The sequence below is a fragment of the Sorex araneus genome, chromosome 1, assembly GCF_027595985.1.
Source record: "Sorex araneus isolate mSorAra2 chromosome 1, mSorAra2.pri, whole genome shotgun sequence".
Classification (NCBI taxonomy): Eukaryota; Metazoa; Chordata; class Mammalia; order Eulipotyphla; family Soricidae; genus Sorex; species Sorex araneus.
In genome coordinates, this window is record NC_073302.1 from 328,964,620 (window position 1) to 328,984,246 (window position 19,627).

The window sequence follows — 19,627 nt, forward strand, 5'->3', positions numbered from 1 at the left end:
ACAGGTAGCTTGCCAGGCTCTGCCGTGCGGGCGGGATACTCTTGGTAGCTTGCCGGGCTCTCCGAGAGGGACGGAGGAATTGAACCCGGGTCAGCCGCATGCAAGGCAAATGCCCTACCTGCTGTGCTATTGATATGCTGGTAACTATTAATAATAAATTTTACATTCCTTTTTGCACCAAGTATTTGAAATCTGGTATGTAGCTTGAATGTTTTGCATATCTTATTTTGGGCACATCTTATTTTGCACATCTTATTTTGAGTTCTTAAGTGGTGAGTGATGATTGTGTCCGTGCAGTTCTAGGTGCTAGGGTCCTTCTGTTGCTGAAGGACTTCAGGGGTTTAGGAGCATAGGATCGCATCTGTCACGGACCCTTCCCTCTTCTCATGCACCCACCTCCATTCTCCTGTAATAGAGATGATTCTTGATTTGTTAGTTTTTTCCAATGGATAGCTCAGTATGGAAACTGAGTTCAGTGATTTTAGTTTTTTCCAATGGATAGCTGAGTATGGAAACTAACATGTACTTTGGTTGGTTTCAGGTTGTTTTTTGAGCCAGTAACAACCCCTTGTGGACATTCATTCTGTAAGAACTGTCTTGAACGTTGCTTAGACCATACACCATATTGTCCCCTCTGCAAAGAAAGCCTGAAAGAGGTAAACATTTGTATCTTGTTCTATTTATTGGTCTTATGTTTGGCAGCATGGCTTGATTTCTATTTATTCATAGAAATAAGCGATCATCCTATTCAGTATGAATTACCTTCTTTGTGCTGAGTGACCTAACTGTAATAATTCATTACCCATATGTCAGTGTTGGAGAAAAATGCTTCCCAAGTGAGAATTAGAGATTAAGTGCCCTGCATTTAACAATTTTAACCAAGAAGTGTGTTTTGGGGAGAAATTTCAGTTTTAATATTTTTGAGAAACCTTAACTACCTTGTCTCCCACCCTCAGTAACAGGCCAGATTTCAGGCCTATTCCAGCCTCTTTTACATCTAGAGCGACATTCCAGCTAGACTTTCTGCATCGGAAATACTCTGCATCTATGCTATCTTTTAACCTAGTGACCTCATCACGTGTTGCTGTTAAGCACCTGAAACAGCGTGACTGAGATACTGGAATCTTCATTTTTATTAGTGTTAGTTTAAGTGCCAGTATGTTACTCTGACTAGTAGCTTTCATAGGACAGCAAAGCGAGAGGAATGGAAAGGGAGGATTGGGAGGGGCACTTTGTCCCACACCCCTTCCCTGTAACCTGAGAGGGAGGTAACTCCACTTAGGTGGATGCTACCCACAGCCCTCTGCCTGACTCCCGCTGACAGAGCCTCCTTCCCGGCCCAACTGCGTGGAGAGTTTTAGTTCGGGAAAGTGATTCTGTCTCTGGTGGCTGACCAGACATCTTAAGGATAAAGGTTTTTCCCAAATATGAATGAAAAATTATGAAATGTTTTACTATTGATCCATACAGGGTTATCTTCTATGTAGAAAACACAACTCTACAGATAACATAACAATATATATGAATGGTGTACATTTAACATGGGTCTTACATACAGCTAAAAAATAACACACAAATCAGTCTACAAATGTTCAGACTTAGGAGGTAAATGATATGCTCATTCTTAAAGTGTTTGTTACATTTTCAACTCATTACTCAGTGTTTTTATTTGAAGTTCTCTTTTCCTGTGAATCCAGGGTTTTTAGATATAGGAATTTTTATAACTTTCAGATTAATAATTAGATACATTGCTCTAAATTTGAAGATGCCTGTCTTAAAAATGCCTGAGGGGGGGAGATACATTATTTTAAAATATACTATTTTAAAAGAACTATCCTGGGTTCTGACTCTGGATACCCTGGTATCTTGATAAATTCTAAATTTATGTTTAAGAAATTGATAACGAAGTTTCACACTTGTCATTTTATTTTTCTCATTTTCCATTTTAATATCTTGTAAAGCTATGATTTTTTTCATAGCAACACAATAGTCCAATGATTTAACATTTTCCTATTGTTGGGTATGTAAGTTGTTTTGTTCTCTCTCTCTTTTTTTTTTAAATATACCATACTTTGCATCCGTGACTACTAGGATAAATTCCTGGGAGGTGAACTACTGGATTGAAAGCCGTTTATTTACAAAATTATGAAAACCAATTGCTGTATTGCCCCCAGAAATGTTGTGTAAATTAGATTTCTATTGATAGTTGAAAGGTTATATTTCTCCAAATTTAACACTTGAATATTAACTTTTAAAACATCTCTACTAACTTTGTAGAAAATGGTAATAAAATTGTTTTTAAATATCTAATGTAATTTGATTAGTTTAGAATAAACTCTACATTAATCTGTATATGTATTATCTGCCTCTGTCTAGTCTCCAGCCCAATGATTCTCAGTGTGTTCCCCGACCAGCAACCTCAGGATTGCTGGAAACTTGTTAGGTAAATGAATTTTCTTGCCCTACTCCAGACCCACTAAATCAGAAACTGGGGTAGGACTCAGCAGTCTGCATTTTCCATGTTCTGAGACATGATGAAGGTGAAGAGTACTGCTATAATCGATTTCCCAGCCCCTGGCATTTGCTACTCTTTTTTTTTTAATTGCATAATAATAAAACCCTTGTTACTAGATTTCAATTTAAAAGGATGGCTCCTTTTAATTTTATTTGTGATTGTCTCCCAAGAGTTTTTCCTCATTACTTTTAATTAAGTAAATGCATATTGGAACTTTTTTTTCTTTTTGTCCAAAGTTCTGTGGACACTCTGACCTAGCCCCTGGCCATGTGCTCCGTTCTGTTTAGTAGCAAAGATATTCTCCAAGCCTGTGTGTGACACAGGGCAGGCTGTGGTAAATGCCTTGCATATGGTAAAGGCTGTCAAGTACGGGGTTCTTGGGAGACGGAGGTATAATTAAGGGAGGCTTTATGAGAAAGATGAAATTGGCCGTAGATGTTGAACGAGGCTTTGAGAGAGAGGGAACGAGAGGCACAGTTGGAGTAGAAAATGGCACAGTGGCACAAGAACAACAGTTTTTCAGAGTATTGCGAGAGGGAGCATGTGTACCTTTTTATGTCGAATCAGGTAGTGGATCGTTCCTGTAGGAAAAGCAGTGGCCACTGCAGAGGCTCCACGGGCTCCATGGCTAGAGGGACTATTATTTGGAGCCTCTGTCACTGAAATTGGGAACGAAAATATTAGGCAAACTTTTCCCCTTTTCCTTCTTGTGATTTTGTTTTGTTTTGTTTTGTTTTGGGGTCACAACCAGTGGTGCTTAGGATTTAAACCAGGCATTGCCCTCAGGGATCACCCCGGGTAGGGCTCAGGGGACCGGCTGGGATACTGGGGTTTCTGGGGATCTAAGCCAGCTCAGGAGCAGAAATGGTCGTACAGTGGGTGGGGCGCTAACTTGCATGCAAGGCAAGTGTCCCACCCACTGTATTATTGCCCCAGCCCCAGTTAAACCTTTCTTAAATAAGGCAAATGCATTGGTTTATTTGTTGCTTACTTTAATTTTGTTTCTTAGCTAAAATGCTAGTTTTGGGCCCCTGTGAGCAGTCAGATAGAAATTGACCTTTGTAGCTTGGGAGAGAGCAGGGCAGGGCTGACTCCCACTACTAAAGGGTTTGTGATATTAGCAGGACCTGGGGCTTCTCTCCGGTGCCGATTCAAGTTACAGCCATGGGTTTTTATTGCTCTTGAGCAAAGCCTCAGATAGGTTGGCCGATCATCCATTGTAATACTCCCCTTCACTAATTCAATTGATTCAGGATGGATTGTATAAATATGTAATAAAGGCTTTCATTTATCAGTTAAACTGTTTTACCTGTTTTATACTGTAGGAAGAAAAACTACTGGAATGTAAAATAATATTGTCTTTTAGTATCTAGCAGATAGGAGGTACTGTGTCACACAGCTGTTGGAAGAATTAATAGTGAAGTATCTGCCTGATGAGCTGTCTGAGAGAAAAAAAATATATGATGAAGAAACTGCTGAACTCTCACAGTAAGTTTCTTCTCATAAAAATGAACATAATCAAATTATGAACTACCATCCCTTAAAATAGGGGAAAATCCTCACAGCAAGCTGGATCCTATTTGTGGTTCCTCTTAGTCTAGTGAGAGTCTTAATTTCAACAAATGTTGGTCAGCTTTCTTTTGTCTTCAACACAGGAAATTTTGAAAGTTCACTTGGGCCGGGGATGTGACCCAGTGGTAGAACACCTGCCTGGCGAGTGAGAGCCGCCAGTTTGTCACCTCACACCATCAGCTAGGGGAAAAAATCATTTTAGTCACTTCAGGTGTTATTTGGGAGTTATCAATCAGCTCTTTGTAGTGAAACAGAATTCAAGGTGGTAGAGGGATTTCCTGCAGTGACATCAGGCAGGACAGCATGGAGCTGGAGAGATGATACTGGTACCTGCGTGCTGGACCGCAGCCTCAGGTATTCGGATAGGAGCACAGTTGAGAGAGGACCTGAGCGGGCAGGGGGGTTGCAGGGATTGAGACCTGAAGCCTGAGACAAAATTGGATGACTTGAAGGGCCCTCATTAGGTTTCAACTAATGAAGAGCGTGGACTGGTTGTAGCATTGAGTCAGCGTCAGGACTTGAGAAAGCGACACAGACCACTAGGAAGAGCACGTAGTGGCAGCCGGGGCTACAGAGGAGTGTGGACCTGGTTTTGTTGTTTCCGAGTGTCTTTATTTTTGTGTGGTTTTCCTATTCCTTTCTTTTCCCTCTTGTCTCCCTTTTCACCAATCACTTGAGTCTCTTCCATTATTTTTTGTAGGTTTTTGACTTCTTAATTTCTGTTCTTTCACTTTCTTTTACTTGGATACACTACAGAACAAAATTGTAATTTTTATACTTTCCATTATTTTTCAAAATTTAAATGGAATATTTTCTGTTGATCATTTCCTAAGAAAAAATGAACTGTACTTGCAAACTTTATTTTTCTGTATGTGTTCATGTCTTCATTTTTTTTCCAGAGAGAAAAATTATCCAATACTTTTATAACAGAAATTGCTATTAATTTGATCCAAAGACTTGACTATTGTGTCATTTTTTGATAGAAAATATTGTGATGTGAGTATTACGAATCTGATTAGTAGTGAGAAAAACTGAATATAAGCCACAGATACACTTTTGAACTTCTAATGACATGAGAAGCTTGTGCCCCGTGTCCTGTTCCCCTCTCCCAACACAAACACACACACACACACACACACACACACACACACACACACACACGAGAGGGGCAGATGCATGCAACAGATAGAGTAGCAGTGTGAGGGAACCGAGTTGCCCTGAGGTCCAGTGGGCTGCTGCTGTTTCAGCCACAGGGTTGGCTCCTCCTGTGGCTGTTTTGCTAATTAATACAATGTTGGGGGGCCAGAGGGTAGGACATTTGCAGTGCACTCACCCTGGCATCCATATGGACCCCCAAGCACAGCCAGGAGTGAGTCTTGAGCGCAGAGGAAGTAGTCCCTGAGCACAGCTGGTTAGGGCCCCCCAAAACCCAAACTGATAAAAACCAAAAAATAGCAGTATTATTTTTTTGTTTGTTTGCTTTACTTTATATGTGCTCAGTTATGAACTTGTAACCCAGAATGTTGTGACACTTTTAAAAGGAATGATACTCGTACCTCTAATCCTTATTCAATATTCTATATAAGTAGTTTGTGGCTTTCTTGAAGAAAAACTAGAAAATAGAGATGAAATAAGATGGAAAGAAGCTACACCTATAACACAAAGGAGATCACCATTGCATTTGGATGTGTATCCTTCTAAATTAAGTATATTTTGAACAAAGATGGGATCATTCTTTTTTTTCTATAATCTTTCTCTTGTAACTATGAATTTTTCCTAAGTCACTGTGTATTCATCATCTTTTAATGGAAACATAATAGTATCTCATGTAATAATTCATTTCATCAATCCTCTCTTTTTGCTTCTAAGTTTTGGCTACTACAGTTTACATTCTTAAAACTCTTGCTGTTATTTCTAAAAGTGAGCCTGCTGCTTCCAAGCATATGAACACTTGACAAGCTTTTTAATGCACATAGTCCAATTCTTAGCTTGGCAATGCTATTTCTGACTCCCCCCCCACCCCCCCGCCCCACTACCCCTGGCCTTGCACTGACAGTTTTTCTCCTTTCCCTTGTCCAAAATGGGCATTTCTCTTGTTTTATTTCCTGCCAATCTGGCAATACAAAAATTGTAGAATCATTTTATGGAAATGTGTCATTTATCTGAGAAAGAGTTATAAATTTTTTTTTCTATAATGTATTTAAAAATGTGTAATGCCAAGATTTTTGGTAATTTGGTTTTTGTCTATTGTGGGAGATCATTTTTAAATTATCTAAGAATAACTATTAATGAAATATATTAACTCAGTACTTTAAACAGATTTTTAATAGGAAACATTGGCAGTAATCCTTGCCCTTTGATTTGTATATTTGGCTCTCTGTGATAATCTGGTTTCTAAAATTTACATTTAGTCAAAGATAAGAAGATCACTGATACAGTTTTAGTATCAATAATACATTAATACTAATGAAGGGCATTAATGAAAAGAGTGCTAATTCTTTTTTTCCCAAGAAAAAAATCACCTTAGAGCTAATTCTGTTTTGTTTCATGCTAATTTAATGTTGCAAACATACCTCATTTTTGCTGTACCTTTCATTATGTAATAGTAAAACCTTTTTCTTCTTCAGCTTGACCAAGAATGTTCCAATATTTGTTTGCACTATGGCCTACCCCACTGTGCCTTGTCCTCTTCATGTATTTGAGCCAAGATACAGACTGATGATTCGAAGAAGTATACAGACTGGAACTAAGCAATTCGGGATGTGTGTCAGTGATACACAAAATAGGTAGGATTTTGTGTGCATAAATATTTTATTTATATTGGAATTCACTTTGATTGTGGTTCAGCTTGCATTCTTGTTGCTTGACCTGTGATACTAATCAGAGTCTTTCCTTTAGTTTTGCAGATTATGGTTGTATGTTACAAATTAGAAATGTACATTTCTTACCTGATGGGAGGTCTGTGGTTGACACAGTTGGAGGAAAGCGATTTCGGGTTTTACGAAGAGGAATGAAAGATGGATATTGCACTGCGGACATTGAATATCTGGAAGATGTTAAGGTATTTAGACATTCTCTTTCAGCACATATTGGAGTCATTTGTCCAAGGCATTATGTAGGCATACCGGATAATATTTTTCAGATACACAAATCGGTTTTTTCCTATTAGAGAGCCTTATTGATAGATTCAGAAACAAATTCCAATTTACTTTCTAAAAGTCTAGCTCTTTACAAGTAACTACGAATTCCAAGAGAACTTAGGAGAACAGATCTTGCTCTTAATTCTGCAGATTGAAATGAACTGGCGCCAGGCCAGGATGGATGGATGTGCATGCATCTTGTGGGAACTTCGAAGTAGCAGTTGACACAATTGACTTTCCATCCCATTAAAGTTATAAAACCTGCTCCTAATACCAGCCCTTTTAAAAATGGAATTCATTAGTTGTCAAAGCTGATATGACTAGTAGGTTAAATTTGATGCAAAGGTAATACATAAAATCCTTTAACAATTGTACTGTATAGTAAGGTGTGCCAAAGATAACCATAAGGATGAGATAGACAGTTGAGTGCTGTGTTCAGAGTCTGAGATGCCACCTGTGTAAAGCACTATTGAGTTTACTTGCTGGTGATAACCTAGCTGAGGATTTTAAGAACCGTAGGCAGTGTGAGAGTGGTCCTTTTTAAGTGTCCTGTACCTAATTTATCACCTACAATCATTTTATGTCCCAGGAAAAAAGCTCTGTAAATATTAAATTAAAGGTAATTTCCTCTGGAAGTACACAGTTAAAACATTTTTATACTATCACTTCTTTATTGACCTAATTTGAACTTTCATTCAATCACTTTGTATTATTGGCATTAGGTATTTCTGTAAGTCATAACTATTGAATTTTCACAACTTCGGGAAATTGCAGGTGTGGGAAGTAAGATTCAGATGTGTTCATTAAATTTGTCCAAGGTTCTGTCCTGTAGGTAGCATGATTAAAATAATTGCATCAACTTTCTGATTCCATGTTCTATCCTTTATCATCATGCTGTTTTGAGTCCATGGTAATCATACTTGATTACCCTAATGCCTGTCTTGTTTCACTGTAAAGAGTCTGTGAAAATACCTTTCTTTCAGTATTATGCCAGATGTGTTATAGGGATTGAAATTTTCAGTTGATATAAACTAAGCCTATTTCAGTTTTATGTGCCAAATTCATACATCAGATTTGTGACAATTTTTAGAATACAGCTAAATATTACTATAAACATACATGTAAGCAAGGCAACTGCTGCTTCCACCAATCTCCGGCAACCCAGGGGTCACAACCATAAGACCCACCCTGCCGGTGCCAGATAAATGCCAGATAAATGCCTCAGGGCTGACCTCCACTACACAACACTCCGCTTTGCTGATGACATTGTGCTCATAACACCAAATATGAACCCGGGTTGGCCACGTGCAAGGCAAACGCCCTACCCACTGTGCTATTGCTGCAGTCCCCCAGACTTTGTTTCTTTAGCATAGTATTTTTTATGACTTATAGTGAAAATTTTAAATTTGTTACACAATGGGCTTTGTTTAAAAGAAGCTTGCTTTCAGAATTTCTGCCTGGTTCTTTGCCAGCTTCATTTTCCAACTCAGATGCTTATATTATTTATCATTCTTTGTGTACTAAAGCTTATGAGATAGTTTCTTGAATCTTGTATGGAGGCACAGCAGTATTAGTAAAAGTAATTTTAACTAGACAGAACTAGTTGCTGTTCATATTAAGTCCAATGTATGTTAGCTGGGGCCTGAATCTTGTATAGTCATCCTAGACCTGAATCTTTCTATCATATGTTTCAGTCCTTTTAAAAAAATTATCATTATTGTGGTAAACTATATGCAGCATTTGAATCTTAAAATGGCAGTAAGTGTATTCATATGGTACAAAAAATGACCCAAATGCATTTAAAAAATTTTAACTTCATAACTTTAAAAATAATTTTTAGAGTGTTTTCAGAGTCCCTTCATTGTTTTTATAGTTAGCCTTGAAGCATATTCATTATAACCTTGAATAAGTTTAATATGTATGAAATAGAGTTTTCCCAGCTAGGGAGCAAGAGGGACATAAGGCATGTTAGAGAAATCAGTCTTGATGGATGAGTTAGCATTCAGTCTTCCCACCTGTATTCTGAAACTGCTCCTGCTCTTGGTGTGGAAGGTTGGTGCATTTACTTTTGCAGTTCAGTGCATCAGAAGTCCGAAGGCTGGTTGGGTATAGCCATTGCTTTGGCCTTTTACAGCAGGAGATCCTCATTGCATAATTTATTCCCTAACATTTTTAATACAGACTTTTTTTTTTTACTGTTTTTGTTGTTGTTGCATTTTGTTTTTTGTTGATTTTAATTTTAAATTGCATCTTTAAACAGTTCCCTGTTAAAAGATGCAATTACGCTTGTTCTCCTTCCTGTTACTGTTTTCTGCCATGTCCTTTTTCATTTTAAACCACCCCAGTCTTTTGTTATCTAGTATTCTGCTTTTTTGTTCCCTGTTGTCAAATATCATTGGTCTCATAGATTTAAGGGGGTTTCCATTCATGTCGAATTGTTTGAGGACTCTCAATCTTAGCTCTCCCAATTGGAGGACTGATCTTCATAATCTGCAATGTCACATTGATAACTCAGCAAGGCTAGGTAGAGGTCAGGCCTTTTTGCCTTGAATTTAGCTCATTTGCTCCATGTGAAGGAGAAGCAGATGATATATGTAATATAAAAATCATGCTCCCTTTTTAGTCACTGAAAGAGGTAGTGCCTATTTTATTTTATGGTGAATTTTTTTTCTTCCCATTTTGATAGAATTGGTGGTATGTTAGACCACCAGGAGAGGTAGAAGTCTTACTGAATATTGTATTTCTAGGTTGAGAATGAAGATGAAGTAAAGAACCTCAGAGAGCTTCATGATATGGTATACTCTCAAGCCTGCAGCTGGTTTCAGAATTTACGGGACAGATTTCGAAGCCAAATTCTTCAGCATTTTGGATCAATGCCTGGGAGGGAAGAAAATCTCCAGGTATGATTTCTTTGATACTGTTTAAGTTTCCATTTTTGCATAAACACAAAATAGTAGACTGTTTTCTTTTATGGCATCCTTTTTTGCCCAGTTTGTTTGTTTGTTTTGTTTGACCTTTCATCTTTAGAATCCTATTATCTAGAGCAGTGGTACCTACTACATATTATAGAAGCAGGGAGTGGAAGCAGGGGGCAGCTGAGATCCAATAGGAGTGAGTGACAGAGAAAGAGAGTCTTTAACAGATTTTTCTACTGGGAGAGACATGCCATTAAAATCAGAATGTGTTTCTGTTCAATAAATTGTGTCTATGATAGCTATGGCTGTTGTCAGCTGTTGCTGTGATTATTTGATATACTGAGCAATGCAGTATATTCTGTATGTTCTAAAAACATGTTTTTTCTTTTATCCCCAACTTTTACCTGACCATTTTGTTCCATGTGAAATTATTATTACAGTTTTGCTCAGGTACTTAGCATTTACATTTAAGGTCAATGTAATCATTAGGTGCTTTCTGTGAAAGCCATTGTGGGCAGTAACCTACTACATCAGGCACAAAAGACTCGTCCCATTCTCAGAAAACCCGGTTTCAGACTGGTCAGCGTCCTAACTTTGAGCAGCCAGTATTTTATGTTGGATAAAATGTTGCTTGTGGTCAGTTACATCATAGATTTCACAAAGGGATAGCTGTAAATAAGAGTAAGAACATTGAGCAGTAATACAAGTGACTAATGGACACTGTGCTGCCTCTCACTCCGGTCTCCAAAGGTGGACCTAAGTCTCAGAATTCCAGTGGAATCTTTCACCAGACTATCTCCAAATTAAGTACTCACTTTGTATCTGTCATTGTACCATGTCCCACATGTTGTATTTACTGTGGCGACCTGAACTGTTTTAAATCTGATAGAGGTAGATTTTGATATGGAATAAGTAAATCTTAAATGTTAATAAATCAATTTAGAGAAAAACTTTGACATTCCTTCCCCATTGCCTTACCAAACCTTTTCCTTTATTATCCAATCTTCTCCCCGTGCTTTCTCTCAGTAATTCTATATTGGTCAGGAAAACAAGCCACTGAAAGTATAGGAGTGAGGGATGTAATGCCAACTTAGAGTTGGCACAACCCATGGACAAGCTGGAGATGTCAAGAGAGACATCACCAGTGAAGTTGGGGCTCTGATGTCACAGACTCTGACACAACAAAGATTGTGCTTTTCAAGAACTTTCTAGGAAACTGCTGTCAATCTTAGAAATCGTGGGGAAGTCCCACCAGTATCTCAGTCAGCAGTAGAGCGAAGAGTTTTCAAGAAGTCTCTGCAAAACCTTTGTGAAATGTACATCTGCCCATACTTCACAGTACTCCCTAGAGAATCATGGCATATTTTCTTCCAACTTTTAGCTTTTTATGGTGCCTCTTTATTGGCCAGGTCTAACTCAGAGTCCTGTGCCTCTCCCCCCCCACCCCACCCCCCGTGCCCCTCCCCCCCAGCCCCCCCCCCAAGAATCCTAGGAAATGTAATTTCTGACAGCTTTTAAACACAGGAGGAGGTAGTGGCGATGCTGAGTTAAGGATACAGAATAGATAAACAAATCTAATTTGATTTTAAAAGCTTATTGAAATTTCAGTACTGATGTCATAGCTCCTTTTTAGCATTCTGTGACTTCATGTTTTATGTTTTAATAAAAAGCAATTAAATGTGTAGTAAAAAAAATTTTTTTTGGTATACAACCTTCACTCTCCAGTTCTGATAATATCAGAGGAACTACTTGGTCGGAGATAATCTGGACGCGTAGACCATTTTCTTACACCTTCCCTGGGATTCCACAACTCTTCGAAGAACAGTTTACTTAGTAATGTTTTAAGTGGATATTTTAAGAAAACATTTTCTCAACTAGGGATAATTTTATCCTCTTGGGGTGTTTGACCATGCCTAAAAGCAGTTTTGACTGTCACACATGGGTAAGGTGCTGCTGGCTGCTGGCAATCTAGTTCAGAGAGGTCACAGATGCTGCTTCACATGACACTTCACAGGACAGTCCTCCACATGGACAGTGGAGTCCCAAATGTCAGTAGTAAGAGGTTGAGAAACTCCGTGTTATGGCAGTGTGGGGTAGAGCAAAGACTGTTGACTCCAGTGGGGCCAGGTCTGGATTTGAACCTTGACTCTGCCACCTGTAAACTGGGAGATCTTAGACAATGTTATGCTCCTCAACTTCAGTTTTCCTGTTTTCCAAAGGAAGAATAAAATGAAACCTTTGTATGATTGTTGAATTTGAGATAGGATTTAACACATATTAAAGTACTCACCAAAGATTAACTTGTTCTAGCATTGTTACACTTGTTACCTAAATATTTGTTTTATCTTGTTTTTTTTTTGTTGTTGTTTTTAAGGCAACCCCTAATGGACCTGCGTGGTGTTGGTGGCTCCTGGCAGTTCTTCCTGTAGATCCCCGGTATCAGCTGTCAGTTTTGTCAATGAAGTCTTTGAAAGAACGGTTGACAAAGATACAGCATATACTGACCTATTTTTCTAGAGACCAATCTAAGTAACCAACAGCTTGGATCATCCTCTAAAGTTTTCCTAATCTGGCTTGTTGATGGCCAGATTGTCAGCTGCCTTTGCACATCCAGTGCTGGTTTGAGAAATGTAACAGAACTGGTTTTTTTTTTTTCTTCCTTCAACCTCCTGAATCATGTGGTTCTGCAAATGAATACCTTCAACTAGGATTTAGACCACTAAGAACTTGCACAGAAAAACACGCACTGAATGTGTGTTAAACCTCTACATTGTGATGAAGTTGCACTATGTACCATATTCTAAAATGAAATGACAACTCTGTATGTATGGAGTATGTCTGAATGTGTGTTATGTGTGTGCGTGTGTGTGTGCGTGTGTGTGTGTGTGTGTGAGAGAGAGAGAGAGAGAGAAAGAGAGAGAGAGAGAGAGAGAGAGAGAGAGAGAGAGAGAGAGAGAGAGAGAAAGTAGAATGTGTGCATTTTCTCTGGCTTTAACATTTTAAAAGAAAAAAAAATAGCCATAGAGAGCAGAACTTGCCCGAGGGTTATTTATTGCCCAAGTTTACAACGATAGTGTTCAAGTTTTTGCAAATTCAATTTGCCTCAGATTTATCTATCCTAAGCTTATATTTGCACAAGTATGTAAACTATGGTATTGAGTATCACTCTTCGTTGGGAATACTGCTCTTGCTGAACTGTCTTGACCATTGACTATGACACAGTTTCTTATTTATGTAAATACTTGCATCCCAGTGGCCAGCAGGCATTGGATGCAGAACCTAGAGCCAGTTTTCAGGAACAATTGCAAACCTGACATGGTACTGTGCATCTATTCATAAAACACTTAAAACTGTGAAAATATGGTTTACATTCAATTGTACATAAAGGTAAATGGAAAACTCAATTCAGTACCAGTTAGTTTGTACATTTAAGGGGGCTTTTCACATTAACTGCCCATCTCTAATGTATAGTTAACATGATGTATTGTTTAAAACAATTACATAGTATAAGCCCATTAAGGATCGGGGGAAGAGAAGAAGCTTAATATAGAACGAAGCTTTTAAAGTATGTTTTATTTTTAAATTCTGGTCTTGGTGCAAATGTTAGTTATGCCTTATTCATATCACAATTAGATCACCATGCTGTGACATGGTTTATATTCATGCTGCCCTAGATACTTTTGTAATTATTTGTTGCAAACTTGTGATTGTCCTTATTAACTTTCTTTTATGTAAGTAATTTGTAAAAGTTTCTTAAAATTTTTGCTTTTGCTTATTTAATTTTGAATAAAAGCTAAATTCATAATAATCTTTTTCTTGAGTTTCAGGCCACTGTCAGAAAGAGATCAATGCTGGAATCCTAGTGCGTCTGGTAAAGAGCAGCAGAATTCCGCTCAGTAGTTGATGACCTGAGATACCAGCTGTGGCTTTCCAAATACTGTTTTGGGTGTTGTTTTGACAAAACAGGGTCTGATGAAGGATTTAGGCCTTAGAACCATTCTTTAAAACATGACTTTTCAGTTTCTTAAAAATCAGTGTTCCCTCCTGGGCCAGAGGGACCCCCGCCAGGGTGTGGCCACCTGCTCACACGCAGTGGACTCTTTTCCCACTGTGTGGCCTTGCAGTCACCTGGATGGCCCTGGCACCGTATCCTTGGACCCTTGCATTGAATCGCTGGCCAGTTGGCTAGGAATTTCCAAGAGTTTCCAGACCTGCTGAGCACTTCTTGGGAGCCCCTTCTTACCCCCTCCCCCCGGATTTTATTCTTTTATTATAAAGATAAGATTCTGACACACTACCACCTGTTTCAGATACCTTCTGGGGAAATAGACATGACATTTCAACCCCTAAATTCCCAGCTTAGATTTTTAAAGATAAATAAAAACTGTTCATATTGATTCCCCGAGAACACCCTCCTCACCCCCAGACAGTGCTAACGAAGTCTATCCAGTGGTCTCGCAGAAGACATCTGAAGAGAAGACTCTGCTCTGTCAGTGGGGCCTAGAGTGTTAGATAAAATTTTCTTAAATACATTTTTGCTCAGTAGTGCCGAGTTGTTTCCCTACACAGTTGTCAGAATGACAGACAGGTGTCGGGGGGTTGACCTGGTGCCGAGGTCAGCTCTGTAGTGTGCCTGACTGCACACTCCTGGCCATGACGTGCTCCGGGTGTGCATACACACACTGTTGGAAACTCAGGAGTTTGTTATTTGACACTGATAAATTATTAAAGTTTTTTTTAAAGGTATTTGAACCTTTTTTCCCCCTACTGTGCTTTCCACTGGGCTTACTTTAAAGGGTGCTGGAGAGAGTAAGGGGTTTCAGTCCCTACCTTGCACACACACGCGTGGCCCCTAGCCCAATACTATGGATGATCCAGAGTGAGCTCTGAGCACTGCCCTGAAACCAAAATTTCAAAATGTATGGCAGATTCTTTTCTCTTGTTTATTGAAATAATTAAATTCTGTCATGAGGGGCTGGATCAACAGGCCAATGGGTAGGGTGTTTGCCTTGCACGCGGATGACCTGGGCTTTGATTCCCGGCATCCCATATGGTCCCTGTTCACTGCCAGGAGTAATTCTGAGTGCAGAACCAGGTGTAACTCCTGAACATCGCTGGGTGTGACCCCCCTCCTCCCCAAGAGAAAGATTAAATAAATAAATAAATACATTCTGTCATGGGTCCAGCATTTGAAGCCCAAGTAGTGAGCTCTGCACCTTTCATCTTACAGGCCTCTGCACTGGCCTATTCTTGTTGAGTTTTAAGGTCACCCAGGATGTGTTCACTGAGTACAACTCTGAACTAGGTGACACTTGTCTTTTACTTTATGGTACATTGGGAGGTCACAAGTAACTTGGAACCTTTCCTTATATATTCTAGACAGTATCTAAAGTTTTAAATTAAGCTCCAAGACACAGGCTGACCAGTGATAGGAATTTAGCTCAATGCTAGCTATAAAGGGAGATGGCTAGTAGACCCAGAGAAAGCCAAAGATGGCTAGACCCAGAAAATTCCTGACCTTCCCTTACACACCCTCCCTCCACATCTACGCACAAACACATAAATTATAATGCAACTGTGGAGCCAAAAGTCTATTGATTGATGAATAGTTTTGAGTAATTTCTGAGCTTTGGAAATGCAGTCAAATACAGAATCGCAGAAGAAAACAGATTTACAGAAATGGTAAGGCTTTGGAAAACCCCCATTAGGAGAAGTTCCCTAGAGGAGTATATACACTTGACACTTTGGATCTTTCTGTCTCGTCCCTTGGGGCTGGGCATCAGGTAACAACAGTAGTTGTCCTCGGTCCATGGTGCTGAGTATGCGTGTCCAGGGGTATGGTCAGAACCTTCTGGACCTCGCTCCGGATCCTCATTAGAATGGTGAGCCCCACAGACAGCTGCCCATGGCCTGCCTCCGGTAGTATGTACCAGCATTCTGAAAGACCAGCGTCCTCTCCTGTCTGAAACAGCTTCCAAGGAATGAAGGAGCGCCCAAGTGACCCAGATGAATAGACAGTCATCCTAGAAATTTTAGGGAAAAACTAAATTCATCATTAAAGTTCAGGATGGGTAATTCCAAAAGGATCTGGAAATTAATAAAACTAGAAGCAACCTTCCCCCCTCCCATGTGCTGAGAGACTGCTATAGAAATGCCAATAGAAGTCTGTTCTGCCAACGAGTGAAGGATGCAATTAGTGGATAAGCTAAGTAAGGGTGAATGCAGATAAAGAATAAATGTGTGCAGATGTGAGTAGGGCCCTTTTCAGAACAAACGCAGATATCAGTGAAATATGAGAGAGAAATAGACATGGAGGGAACCGAAGTTTAAATATCTAACATGTTTCTTAGGAAGTGGGCTGGAGAGAGAGAAGGTAAGGCATTTGCTTTGATTGTGACTGCTTTGATGGTCCCTTGACACTGTCAGCCGGGGGTCACTCCTAAGCACAGACCCAGAAATCATTCCTGAGCACCGCAGGGTATGTTTCGGAAACATCATTGTAGAGAATTAAAGTAACTTTCTCCATTATCAAGACTAATTCAACATTCTTACTTTCTCAGGACTAAATTCATCCAGATGAAGGGACAGTAAGGCAAACAGGATGACTGGGGCCAAAAACAACAATTTCATGAGGGAATGGGTTCAATGAGATAGATTCAATGATGGGAATTAATTTTTTTCTTTGTTATGGGGGCCACACCTGATGGTCCTGTGGGTTTATCCTGGCTCTGTATCTAGGATACAGAGTACAGATGCTTGGGGACTAAATGGTGCTAGGGCTCAAACCCAGATTGGCCTCACACAAAGCAAGTTTCCTGACCCACTGTACTCTCCTGCTCCAATGAGACTTTCTTCTCTAGCTATGTTTTAATTTCCAATACTTTTTAGATGTTGAACATTTTATATGATCCAGCTTAAGTTGTGAGCTTTCAGGCTTGCTTCCAAATAGCTTTTGGCTGTTTGCCAAAATTAAATATGTCCTGAAAGACACATTTAAAAAATAACTTTGGCAAGAATATAAGCTTAATTTTAAGATGTGATGTGCACCATATTCGAACCTTAGAAAAATGCTGTGCTGGTATTCTTGCACAGAGGAGGGAACAAACACTAAATTATTTGTCGAAGGATTGCATAGCCAATAGCAAATGGATTTTGAACGAACCTAGACCAGCTGGCTCCACCTTGCTGCCACATCAACTGAGGAAACATTTAAGAAGGTGGATGAGAAGGGTCAGGGGATGGTTGACTCCCTGACCCAGTAGACTTTGCACATGGCATTGCCCTTCATAGCTGTGGAATTAGAACTTGTTGATGCTCGTAATGATTATAATGGTTCTGCGTCAAGAATGTGGTGATCAGAGCAGGCCCAGCCCTGTATTTTTCGGAATAGTGTAAAGTGGGTATCCATCACTTTAGAAAGTAATAATGCAGCATTTTATCAAGGATCATTCGAGCATATATATATACTCTTTGAACCAGTCTCATGTTGAAAAAATTACTAAAGACAATAATAAAAGTCCATTATATTCTTGTAATGTCTCTGATGTCAGTAGGCTCCTCGGGTGGTTCATGTGAAGCGGAGAGGAGAAAGATGGTCACTTTTCCATCTGCCTCTGCCACCCGGGACCCAGGGTTACTGGGTTCTTATCTCACTTCGCAGAAAAGAATTTCAGGAGTAGACAAGCAGTGAAGTAAAACATTTTATTTGGAGGTTTTGAAGGGAAAGAGGAAGAGAAGGTGGGAGAGAGTGGAGAGTAACGTGCTCAAGGGAGAAACTGCGCTTCTCCAAGGGTGGAGAGAGCCCCTACACATACCCCACCATTAGACAGGAAAGCGAGAAAGTACACATCTCAGGAGGGGAGATGCGGGCAACACGTGCTCGGCCTCGTGGGCACAAGGAGCACAGGGACTCAGGCAGCATGAGTGTGCCCTCTTCCTTTATTCAAGGTGGCCTTTATCAGGTTTCTCCAACCTGCCCCCAAGTGAGGCTTCTACCTAGGTCAAAGTCCGTTGCTAAGGAGGTTACCAAAGGGATTGGGATTGGTGATGGTCTTCTTTGAAATTCCTTTCCTGGCTTTTTGTTTCTGCTAGAGCTTCTCAAGGTCTGTTGCTGGTGATAGGTAAGCGTTTTATCAGGCCTTAGTTCCTGTTTTCTGCAAGGTTGACCTTCGAAACTTCCCAGGAAATTGACTGCCATTGCCTTGGGAGGCGGCCTTCTCCATCTGCCTACCTGCCCATATTATCTCTAGGCTAGAGAAACGTAGAAACAATGTCTACTCCTGATAAGAAAAAAGAATTGTTATCAAAAAATAAAAAAATGAGAGAAGAGACTAATATGTGAAGAAGAATTTAAAATTTTGTTTATATATAAGGGCATTTGCCTTGCATGTGGCTGACCTGGATTTGGTTACTCCATCCCTCTTGGAGAGTCCGGCAAGCTACCAAGAGTATCCTGCCCGCACAGCAGAGCTGGCAATCTACCCGTGGTGTATTGGATATGCCAAAAACAGTAACAAGTCTCACAATGGAGACGTTACTAGTACCCACTCAAGCAAATCGATGAGCAATGGGGTGACAATGCTACAGTGCTACAGTTTATATAGTCCAGTTACCAATGTATTAAAGACTAAAAGATGCTGTGTAGTAGAGAATTAGTGAGATTCACTGGTGAGAAACGATTGACCTTTGAAGAGCTTGAGAGTTAGGGGCATTGCCTTTGTGCTCTCGAAAAATTTGTTTTTTCTTTTTGGGTCACACCCCATGATGCACAGGAGGTTAGTCCTAGCTCATGCACTCAGGAATTATCCCTGGCGGGATGCTGGGAATCAAACCTGGGTCGGCCATGTGCAAGGCAAACACCATACCTGCTGTGCTATCACTCCAGCCCCAGCTCCTGAAAACTCTTTTTTTTTTTTCTTTTCTCTTTTTGGGTCACATCTGGCAATGCACAGGGATTACTCCTGGCTCTGTACTCAGGAATCACCCCTGGTGGTGCTCAGAGGACCATATGGGATGCTGGGAATCGAACCCAGGTCGGCCACGTGCAAGACAAACACCCTACCCGCTGTGCTATCGCTCCAGCCCAATTCCTGAAAATTCTTACATAAATTTTTTTCTCCTTCCAAACTTAACTATTTAATAGCTGTTGATCCAGTGCCTTACTGACAACATAAAAAGTTGCTCATATTTTATGTCAGCCAGTAAACAAATTTCTGTGTGGATTCAGTAGAATACAGGTTCAGTTGAAGTTGCGAATGCTGACCCCATGTTAATGGAGTTCTCTGAGGACTTAGAACCTCTGTGTTTTGGGACATCTCGGGTGTCGGGCTGGGGATATCAGAATTGGTTAACTTAACCACATTGTTCAAGAGTCAACTACACTTTGTAAACTCTGAAGCCACTTATATCTTCAAGCGCAGGGTGGGAGGGCATGGAGGGGGCATTGATCATTGTCTCTTAAGAACTTGGTTGAGGTGCGCTTCAAC

General features: G+C 39.9%; 1 protein-coding gene across 1 annotated transcript in view; it reads left to right on the forward strand.

The window, feature by feature from the left end:
* The window catches only part of LONRF1 (LON peptidase N-terminal domain and ring finger 1), a 33,359-nt gene extending 19,391 nt beyond the window's left edge, over positions 1-13,968 (forward strand). The window contains exons 7-12 of the mRNA XM_055143250.1: positions 542-656; positions 3,882-4,003; positions 6,715-6,873; positions 6,986-7,148; positions 9,975-10,127; positions 12,517-13,968. Of these exons, the coding sequence (XP_054999225.1) occupies positions 542-656; positions 3,882-4,003; positions 6,715-6,873; positions 6,986-7,148; positions 9,975-10,127; positions 12,517-12,675 (871 nt within the window). The 3' untranslated portion in view covers positions 12,676-13,968. The remainder of the gene's footprint in view (positions 1-541; positions 657-3,881; positions 4,004-6,714; positions 6,874-6,985; positions 7,149-9,974; positions 10,128-12,516) is intronic.
* The last annotated feature ends 5,659 nt before the right edge of the window (positions 13,969-19,627 follow it).